Genomic DNA, 10,707 nt, shown 5'->3' on the forward strand with positions numbered 1-10,707 from the left:
GGGGCGTCTCCGTAACTGCCCCTGTGCCACGGCTTGCATAAGCCAATTATAGACCTATGGAACCTGCTTGATTACAGATGTATTCAAATCAGGGACTAATTACCTTAATATCACTCACCTGCGGTCAAGTAGAGATCAGTCATGCCTGGGAGGTGCATTGAGATAAACTGGAGACCCCCGACCTAACCAGCAGGGGCCGGAGAATTAACGTCCCCTCCTTCATCTTCGTGTCCGCAAGTAATATTATTATTAATATGTTGGCGCTAAATAGAGAATAATAATAATAATCCATAACGAGGTGACCCCGTTCCGCAGCGCCGTCCGTCTATCCGACAAATTCCCCAAAACTGCACATTTTTTATGCATTTATTTGATGTCATTCTTTTTTGACTGATTTACTGACTCCTGATTTTGGCCTCGCCTGTCGTCTCCAACCATTTGGCCTCAAAAACCAGAAAAGAACATTTGGAGCAACAACCGGCAAAAGGTGCCCCGAAACGGGCGTTTCCCGGGAAAAAAGAACCATCCAAATGTAAAAAAAACAAGACATTTACGTTTTCTGGCTGAAAATCGGGTCGTTTTATAGATTAATGAACAGCGTTAACCGGTCCGTGAAACCTTCCCCAAATCCACTCGCCGTTAATGACAGAATCCGGCGTCCGCGGCTGGAAAGGTTCCGATCCGATCAACGCGTTCCTTCAAATATTCATTGAGACGATATTTCTGATAAAAAAAAATAATATAATATAATATAAATATAATAATAATATAATATAAATATAATAATAATAATATAACATAAATATAATAATAATAATAATAATATAAATCTAATATAGAAAATGTACAATCTGTAAAATGTACGATTCCTGGCGTTCCGAGCCGCGGTGTAATCAGCAACGGGATATTTATATATTTATTGTAATTATTATTATTAGTATTATTGTTTTTATTTTTAGTTGCAATACTAAAAAATGAACATTAATATTGTTATTATTGTTATTAATTTAATAAATAATAATTATACTATTTAGTTATTATTTATTATTAAAATGAAATCAATATGAAAAATGATATCAAATGATAACAATATGAATAATAATAATCGAATAATAAAAATAAAAGCATTATTAATAATAGTGATAATAATAATATTCTCCTCGCGGATATCTGGTTACTGAGGTCACCTTAATCCCTCTGCAAACAATTAACTCCACAGGGCTGGCCAACCTTCCTATCAGCGAGTGATCCCAGAGCATGCGCAGTCTCGCCGTCCGTAGGTCACAGGAGGGTTATTTATAGCCGGTCCCTTCTTATTATTATTTAGTTTGGTTTGGTTTTATTTGAATATTTCTTTACTGAGAGGGTGGTGGATGAGTGGAGCGGCCTCCCAGCACAAGTGGTAGAGTGCAATACAGTGAAGGAATTTAAGCACGCAAGGTCCGCTGTCCCCGTACGTGCGCAGTGTCTGAAGGAGCGCGCAGACAGTCCCGTCATTCCCGGGCTGGGATCCGGCGCAGCCTCCGTTTGTTGCAAGCCTCGGCCTGTCCTGTTGTGCCGTCTGCTCCCAGCCTCCAGGGCTTAGCCAGCCGGATCAATGGCTTTAGAGAGACAGAGGGGGGGGGGGTGGATGCGTGGGGGCCGGGAACCGTGCCGGGGGCCGCCGCGACCATGTGCTCTGGGCATCCCGACTCCTCACAGGGAGATTGTGACAGGTCCCCTTGGCCATAGAGTTTCGGATCTGAAACTGGATTCGCTGGCGGGTTTCCATCATAAAGACTCTGATCGGCCCCCGGCGGCCCCGTCTAGTCGCCCGTTTCTCCTGCTGTAGAGACTCAAACCTTAATCAGTCGCTGGTCTCGTCTTAGATTCAGGAGCCGTATGCCTATCCCATGCATGTTTAATACCCTCACTGTATTACCCTCTACCACCTCTGCTGGGAGGCTGTTCTAATTATCTACCCCCCTCCCAGTAAAGTAAAAGTTCTTTCTATTTCTTCTGAGCCTCTGGTTTATGATCCTAGAGAGTACCGAGTGTAGATAGTGATTATTACTGTATAAACACGTTGGGTTTTGTATCATTAACGCGCCGGCCGTGGAGGGTTCCGTCCGATTTGACTGCTAGTTGCCATGGTGATTGCTCCACATGTAGAACTTTGAAGAAGTGCCCCGGTTCTAACGTTTTATTACAATATAAAAGCGACGTCTGGCAGCGGAATGGTTAATAAAGCTCGGCACCCAGAAACCATAAAGCGGAATCTCGGCCGGCCGCTCCCCGTCATCTCCGGCTCTCCTTATCGGACTTAAAGTGCTGGCGGAATCTTTGACCTTTGTGTTCAGGGTTTTACTTTGTGTGCACACATTCCGTTGCAGGCTTTACCATCTCTGCTGGGAGTCCATGCCGCAGAAATGCTGGCTTTAAGGGAAAAAAAAACGTATTTCTGCAATTCCAACAATATTACCGTTTATCCGTAATAATAGCGATGGTTTATTGGCGACGGCAGCTCATTGGCCGAAAACGTTTGCTCTGTGCAAAAATAAGTTGCGTTTATTATTACTGTTATTTAGTAATTTGTGTAGCACCGCCTTATTCCAAAGTGCAGTACAATGGGTTTCTAATAGAGTGCAAGCTCCTGGGAGCAAAGCCTCCTCCTGTGCCAGTATGTCTCAATGTGTGCTAATCTTATTGCTAAGTCAGCATCGCTCCGGACTCTGCTGGCGCTATATAAATGGAATCGGATTTTGGGGGGAGATACATTGACAAAGTATTCTTTGACCCTGTGTTTTTGCATCAGCGCCTTCAAAGCGTGGATTTCCACCGGCGTCTAAAGGGTTAACCTCTTTATAATGCCCTTATGGCGCCAGTTTGGTGTGTTGGGGGGGGTATCACAGGGTGTCTTTAGCACCTTTTGCTGTTTAATAGCCCCTTTGATGAGCAGTTTGTTGTTGCCCAGGGGGTCCTGTGGGCTGGGTGGGCTTGCGTTCTGTCTGTCGCTGCCCCCTATCTGCGTCCCGTGGAATGGCAGACCCCTCCGCACTGATCCTGCAGATAATATTTATTGTCAATGGGACTTTTTTCCTTTATATTGTACAATTTCCTTACTTTTTCACCCAAAATAGAGGCACTAGCGGGTAGACTGGGGTTTTGCCGGGTGTTTGTGGCGGAGGGGTTTGTTGGGTTGATGGATCTGTTCTCTGGGGGGTGAGACTGGGAGCCCTGGGGGACGTTCACGGATCCCCGCATTTATCACCCAGGAAGTTGGGGTAAATTGAAGGTTTCTGCCGGGCCGTCTTCTGCCCGCCGTCTCCCCCCTTAACCTGCAGAGTGCCCGGATCTGCCGTGGGCTGCGCTGCGGGTTCTGTGTGTTTATCACCGGCTCCGAAACCTTTACCGACCCGTTTATAATGATTTATACCCCTGTAATACCATACTTCACTTACAGAGAGTCCCTGATCAGTGGGGTAACCGGGCGCTGTGCAGGGTGCCGGGCGCTGTGTAGGGTGAGTGGGGCGCTGTGCAGGGTGCTGTGTAGGGTGAGTGGGGCGCTGTGTAGGGTGAGTGGGGCACAGTGTTAGGCATGCTGGATACTTTGTTGGGTACAGTGCCCGGTGTGGTGTTAGGTGTGCAGGGTGAGTGGGGTTTTGGGGGTACTGTGCAGGGTACAGGTGAGTGGGGTGTTGGGGGAGGAGGGTGCTGTACAGGTGAGTGGGGTGCTGTGCAGGGTACAGGTGAGTGGGGTGTTGGGGGAGTGGGGTGTTGGGGGGGAGTGGGGAGCTGTACAGGTGAGTGGGGTGTTGGGGGTGCAGGGGAAGCGGGCCACCCCTGGGTCCCATAGACTTTCCGTGAGAAATTTCCCCACTCTCCCTAACTCAAACTCCCAGACCACGCCCAGATTCTCAACGTTCCACTTGGTGGGAGGGCGGCAGAGCCGGCCCCCCACGTGGGCCAGCATCCAATCAGCGGCTCGGATTGCGCAGCATTGTAATGCAAATCAGCAGCCGATCTAAAAGGAGCCGCAGTGTCCGGGGAGCAGAGTCCGAGTCACAGCAGCCCCGGGCGGACAGCGGCGGCAGCAGCAGCACCGGGAACAGAGAACTACGGGGCCGGACCAGACCTTCCTGCAGAGACCAACAATAATTCGGACCCTGAGCTGGACCTATCACCGGAGACCCCCCTCCGACCCGGGACAACGGATCACTCCTGGATCAAGTGATTCCCGCAGAGACCGATCCTGATCGGGGCAGATACTTTCCTAAAGGACTCATCAGGACCCACGAAACCCAAAGGATCTCTTCTCACCAGGACCTTCCGAACCCTGCAGATCCCTGCTCACCGGGACCTTCCGAACCCTGCAGATCCCTGCTCACCGGGACCTTCCGAACCCTGCAGATCCCTGCTCACCGGGACCTTCCGAACCCTGCAGATCCCTGCTCACCGGGACCTTCCGAACCCTGCAGATCCCTGCTCACCGGGACCTTCCCAACCCTGCAGATCCCTGCTCACCGGGACCTTCCGAACCCTGCAGATCCCTGCTCACCAGGACCTTCCGAACCCTGCAGATCCCTGCTCACCAGGACCGTCTGAACCCTTCAGATCCCTGCTCACCGGGACCATTCCAACCCTGCAGGTCCCTGCTCACCGGGACCTTCCCAACCCTGCAGGTCCCTTACCCATCTGGACCACTTCTCCAGCCATGAGCCAGACAGAGATGTCCACCTGCTCCATCCCTCACACTCAGAGGGTTTTCCAAGAGGCAGTGAGGAAGGGCAACACCAAGGAGCTCCAGTCCCTTCTGCAGAACATGACCAACTGTGAGTTTAATGTCAACTCCTTTGGACCAGAGGGTCAGACAGCCCTCCACCAGTCTGTGATAGATGGCAACCTGGAGCTGGTGAAGCTACTGGTCAAGTTTGGGGCAGACATCAGATTGGCCAACAGGGATGGTTGGAGTGCCCTGCACATAGCAGCTTATGGTGGCCACCAAGACATTGTCCTCTATCTCATCACTAAGGCCAAATATTCTTCCAGCAGCCGGTAACCTTCTCCAGGACATGGACTTCCCAAGGCTTCCTTTTGTGGTTTTGAAGTGGTGGGGGTTTAAATTTTTGTCTTAACATCCCCCCCACCCCAAAGCAAAGCCCCTGATTTAGGGGCTTGGGATCACCTCCCACCCGACTTTCGATTCATTTCATGGGATCCCCTGTCATTGCTGGTTACTAATCCGTGTCTCCTTTCTTCATAGTAAATTGTTACTTTGTTACACAGAGCAGAGCTTAGAAGTTTTTATCACTTGAATACGGAATTCGTGTTTCTTGTATAAGGTACATAAGAGAGATTTGTCTTTTTTTTATATGAAAACTCCTGCCTGATGTATATTTTTATATATTTTTTTCTGATATGATGAAGCTGCTTGAGGTCTCCAGGTTATAGGAATTGTGGGGATCTGTAAAGATGTGTATATATATATCCGGTGTGTATATATCCATGTCTTTTTCTTTTTTTTTTTTTAAGATTTGTTTTTATTTTTTTTTTATATTTTTTTTTCTCCTTTTTAATGTTTTTTTGCCATCTACCTCGACTAAGTTCAGTATTTCCACCCAGGGGACCAGATGCTGAAACTTTAAAAACGTGTAAATTTGTTCAATATTTGGTTTATTTCTAAATAGAAAACTTCTTCTCCCCACTCCTCCGGGGGGGGGGGGGCGGGGGGACTTCTTCTCACTTGAAGACATTAAAACATTTCAAAGATTGGGGCCAATTACAGGAATAAACCAATGTTTGAACTCAGTCCAGGAGCCCAACGGTGTCTCCATTTCCAGTTTTAGACTTTGAAGATCTTTGGTCCTAAAATTCATTTTCTTCTTCTTTTTTTTTTTCTTCCCCATTCACAATTTTAATTTATAAACCAGGGCAAAAACTACAAATTACCTGCAAAATTTGACCTTGAATCCAAAAATAACAAATTAAGTGCATTCGAATGGCTTATAATCTGATTTTATGTGTTTTTTTGTTTTTAATTTTTTTTTGCTTGGGGCTTCTGTTTTGCACAGAAAAAAAACAATGGCGCCACCTACTGTTTGTAAAGGGAGTTGCAGGGGTTGTGTTTTGACCTGTTGACTACTGCATTAAGTTGATGTTCAGAGCTGCATGTCGGATGCATCAGACTCTCGGTTTCAGGAACTTTCTCGCTGATTCGACCGTTGACTGCTTAGAAAACACTTAAGATGCTGCTGTTTCCACATTCCCAGGGCACACGGACCCCCCCCGGAAGACAGAGGAAGACTTGTTTGTGTTTTTTTGTTTTTTTTTGGATGTCTGCACTAAGGGGATGCCCCTGGCTCTGTGAGGTTGCATGGTCTTTGTGGTGTTAATGAATTCACAAGTCAAGGAAGACCATAGTCCTGCGAATTCGCTCTCCGCAAACATGGTGGATCTTGGTTCCTACATGAAATTTGCTTCATTGGAGAAGCCGGAAATTCTAAAGGGGGTTTTTTTTTTCGGGTTCCGGAGACGGAGAGCATCAGATGGGTCGCGGGCCCCTCTGAGAGCACATGGAGGGTTTACAATTTCCAGTCTGCCCCTTTAACACCCAATTTAAAGGGACCTTGAAATAATCGAATGCTTCCGTAACATTGTTAAAGGCGAGTGAGATTCGCTTTGACGGCGGGGGCTTTTGGTTACGAGCGTATAGCCGCTGCCCGATGGCCCAAAGTGGCCACCATTTCCAAAATGTGGTGGTTAGTGTATATTTAGGTTCTTCAAGCCACCTTCTTTTTCAGAATTTTTCCTTTATTCTCTTCCTGGAGAGAGTCTCTGACACACAGACAGTTAATTAGAATATACATTTTTGACTATATTTTTTCATACCTACAAAAATAGCAATTCTGAATTTTCTAATTGAACTGACGAAAGTTGTTGAATTTGCTCTAGAATACGTGCCAGTTTGATTTAAAAATGGCCTTTCCAATCCTAAGTTGCATCGTTATACTGAGTATATCTTACAGCAAGCGAATTGGAAGATTCTTCTTCTTCGTATTTTTGTATATTTTTGCGATCCCTTTTGTACATTGTAGAGGGGATAACGCGGGAATGGGGTGAAAAGTGCTGAATTTCCAGCGGTTTCTCCCCCCTTATTTAATCTGGTCTATATGAATAGACTGATCTGTTACTCGGCACCCAGCCTGGTTTTCTGTGAGATTGTTTCGAGTGGTGGTCTGCATTGAAAATAACAAAAAAATAAATATTTTCTGGGGGGGGAGTGAATTATGTGTGTAAAAGAGAGAAAAAAAAACAGTTCCGGCTTGTTGCACATTTTATTTTTTATTTTTTTTTCAAGTAAAACTGCCACAAAATAATGTCATAATATTTATGATGTAATTATCCTGATTCTCATCCCAAGGTCTCTTTTTTTTATGTTTTATTTAATTTTTTTTAATTTTTTTTTATAAGGGATAAATTTAAAAAAATAAAATAAAATATAAAAGTTTTCTTGGTTCCTAGTCCCTTAATGCAGGTTTTTTTCTTTCCGTAGCTGTGTGGGATTAAGATATTAGTGGCTACCAAATGCTCTCCAACAGAGCTTCTGTGCCTCCCACTCCAGCCCCAACGACCCTGCATGCCACCACTGGGCAAGCTTTAGAGAAGCAGGTGCATGCGCAGGCACAGGACTCCTCCATTAGTATTATCCCTCCCCATGCGTTATTTTTTTTTTCTTTTTATCCTTGGGATGACCGGGACGTGGCTGTAATCTGCTCCAGAAAGGAGTTGTCTGTGATCAGTTTATATCCTAGATGCGGAAAATGTTTTTTAATTATGTTAATTAAAGTTATAGGCTTATATTGAAGCTGTGTTTGAGATCGCCATGTTGTAACTGGATAAAATCTGTAAAATACGGCATATTTTGGACTGTATTATTATCACCTTTGTAGCCCCAGAAATGAATTGTTTTTATAAAAAAAATGTTTAAAAAAAAAACCTGTTTCTTTTTGTTTGCTTTTTGGGGGTTTGGTATCTTGACTTCAGATCGTATGGGGAGGGAAAAAAAAGAGAAAGCACCAAAATTGGAATAATTAAATGATTTTATATAAACTACGTTCACACACATTAAAATATTTAGAAATAATCAATTTTAACAATGTTGAGGGTTTTTTGTGCATTTTGATTGCACAGTCCAGACGTTTTTTCATTTGTTTTAATTATTTTTATAGTAATTTTTATTATTTATATAGTTTTTATAGACCCGCGCGTTCGTTTTTCTCTGGTGACGATGCCGCTCTATTCACTCTACCTGATCTTATCCCTTCCTCGAGAAAAGGCGACCCGACCCAAAGACAGCCCGGCCGCCGTTACTGCGCACGTCTGTTAGAAAAGTATTAAAAGTAACAGAATTTTCACGTTTTTCCATGCGGTTTATTGGGGACGGACAAGCTTAGGGATCCATTTGTATTGTAGATCTACTGGATCCCGCATAGAAAGAAATGTGATTCGTTGAAAATTGTGATCATCGTGATCAAAGAACCCAAATCTATCAGTTTTGTAAGGAAAGCGCCTGGCGTGGCGCTGCGGTTGAATTTGTGATAATTACCCCGTATTATCCGCCCCCCCTCCCACCGGCTGTAAAGTGCAGGAATCCGCTTGTCACCCAGACGTTCCCAGTAGCCAGCGGTGCGACTCCGCCGAGCCCTCTGTAGAAGCCCAGGCGAGAGCGCGGGGTCTCCGTGATCTACCTGTCGGCGAACGCACACCATTGGCTGAGCATATTTCTGGGTTTAGCCAATCCGTGTTGGGATCTATTCCCAGTGTTCTATCTGTTCTATAAATCGATCGTCCGCGCTATTGGTTCAGCTGAACGGATTTCAGGGGGATCACTTCCTGGACGCCGGGTGTTTTGGGGGGGTTGAATTTGCTACCCTCCGCGCTCCCACCCCCACTCAGTGGATCTACTGGCCTTCAGAGCTTTTATAAGAACAAAACGCTCATCATAAGAGATATTCTGTATTCGGGGCGGTGGGGGGGTTACTGATTTCACTTTAATTTGCTCAGGTGGGAGTTTACCGCCGGGGTTATTTTTTTGGTGTATTTTTGTGCGTTTTCTCTGATGTGGGATACGGGGAAGCGAGTGAGCGTGCGCAGGGCCGGTCACTCGATAACCAGCCAGTCCCAGGGTTTGCCGCAGGTGCAGACGTGGGGGGGGTTCTGGATTTAAGCAAAAAATACTAATTAAAAAATCTAAACTAAAAGTTCTGAACGTTTCTGGCAGAGTCTTTTTGGTTTGTTTTCCTCTCTTTTTGGTCTGGCGGTTAAAGGGTTTAATGACGTAAATCATTTCTCGAAAGAAAAAAAAAATCTTATTCTAATCCACAAAATAAAATATTTCAGCTTTCGCTGCCAAAACTTTCCCGTGACCTCATCCTCCGGGTCGCGGAGATCCAGAAAGAGTTTGCCCCTAAATACCTTCTTACTAATAGATCTATCCGTCCCAGCATCCCCCCCCCACGCAAAACGCAACTTCTTAAAACTGCTTTGATGATGTAATAGCGGCGTTCCAAGTGGCTGCGCACGTGAGTTCTCGATCAGCAGAACGTTTGAGGTTCTAGAATGTTTGCAATTGTCTCAGGGTGGGATTACCGGGGCATCGGAGGCAGAAAGCTGTCACTCGGACAATCCCTTCCTTTCTTAACCCTCTTCTCTGCGAGAGCACACTCGCACACACACACACTCGCACACACACACGCACACACTCGCACACACAGACTCGCACACACACTCACTCGCGCACTCGAATTCCGATTTTCAAGTATTTCCTTGCATTGTCTTGGCTGCTTTGTCTGAGACGGGGCTGCGGAGCAGATGGATATTATCCTCCGTCCTCCCCCCTTCCCTCTTGTGCAGGAGCCGGGGGTCCTGGAAATAAAGGCATGTCTGCCCCCCCCCCTTCTGTTTGGCAGGGGTCATGAGAATACAGCCATGCCAGTATACACATGCTACGCAGAGATGAGGTTTTGGGGAAAATGAATGGAGTTTTTGTGCAAATGGCAAACGCGAAACTCCAGAAATTCCCAGCGAAAAAACGCGGAAGCCCCTCTGAACTCCGCGTGACTCGCGAGTGTTTGGGCCGGACGGGGCGATGAGAAGCGGATCCGGATTTATCGTGTTTTTATTACGCGTCATGCGATGATGTAAGAATGTTTCAGAATCCGAGCAAACGCTTTGGTCAGCCAAGGACCTCTTCACCCAACCTGTACCCCATGGGGGGGGGTTTCGGGGGATCATCATCCCAACTGAAGCGGACCCCCCTCGCCCGCGCCTTACTTGCATTAGAGTGCCCGTGGGCCACGTTTCCCGTAATACCCTCCATACATAGCGAGGCCACTAATTCCTGCCGTAGAATGTTTGCGTCTCTCGTCTTGGAAGATTCTATCCGTTCCTCCCCCGTTTCTGTGACAGAACCTGCGCGGGCGCTCTATCCATCCGCAGCGCTAACACCCATCGGCCCCCCACCCCCGTCGGGGGTCTATACGGAGAAAATCCAGGCTTAAACTTCTTTAAAAAAACTAGGCTTTTAGAGAATGCGTGAGATATTTGGTATAATTTGTTATAACGCAGCGGCGCCGTCTCACTCGCCGATGAAGGCAGGAGAAATCCCGACATGCGCCGTAGCGTAGTACATACCGCAGAAAGGGGTCAGATTCACACGGGGTTTTGTGC

General features: G+C 46.3%; 1 protein-coding gene across 1 annotated transcript; it reads left to right on the forward strand.

Annotated features, from left to right (window-relative positions):
• The first annotated feature begins 4,219 nt into the window (after positions 1-4,219).
• Positions 4,220-5,244, forward strand: NRARP (NOTCH regulated ankyrin repeat protein). Its single transcript, XM_053473660.1, has one exon. It carries the CDS (start codon positions 4,694-4,696, stop codon positions 5,036-5,038), a length of 345 nt encoding a protein of 114 aa, XP_053329635.1. The 5' UTR covers positions 4,220-4,693; the 3' UTR covers positions 5,039-5,244.
• The last annotated feature ends 5,463 nt before the right edge of the window (positions 5,245-10,707 follow it).

The sequence above is a fragment of the Spea bombifrons genome, chromosome 8, assembly GCF_027358695.1.
Source record: "Spea bombifrons isolate aSpeBom1 chromosome 8, aSpeBom1.2.pri, whole genome shotgun sequence".
Classification (NCBI taxonomy): Eukaryota; Metazoa; Chordata; class Amphibia; order Anura; family Pelobatidae; genus Spea; species Spea bombifrons.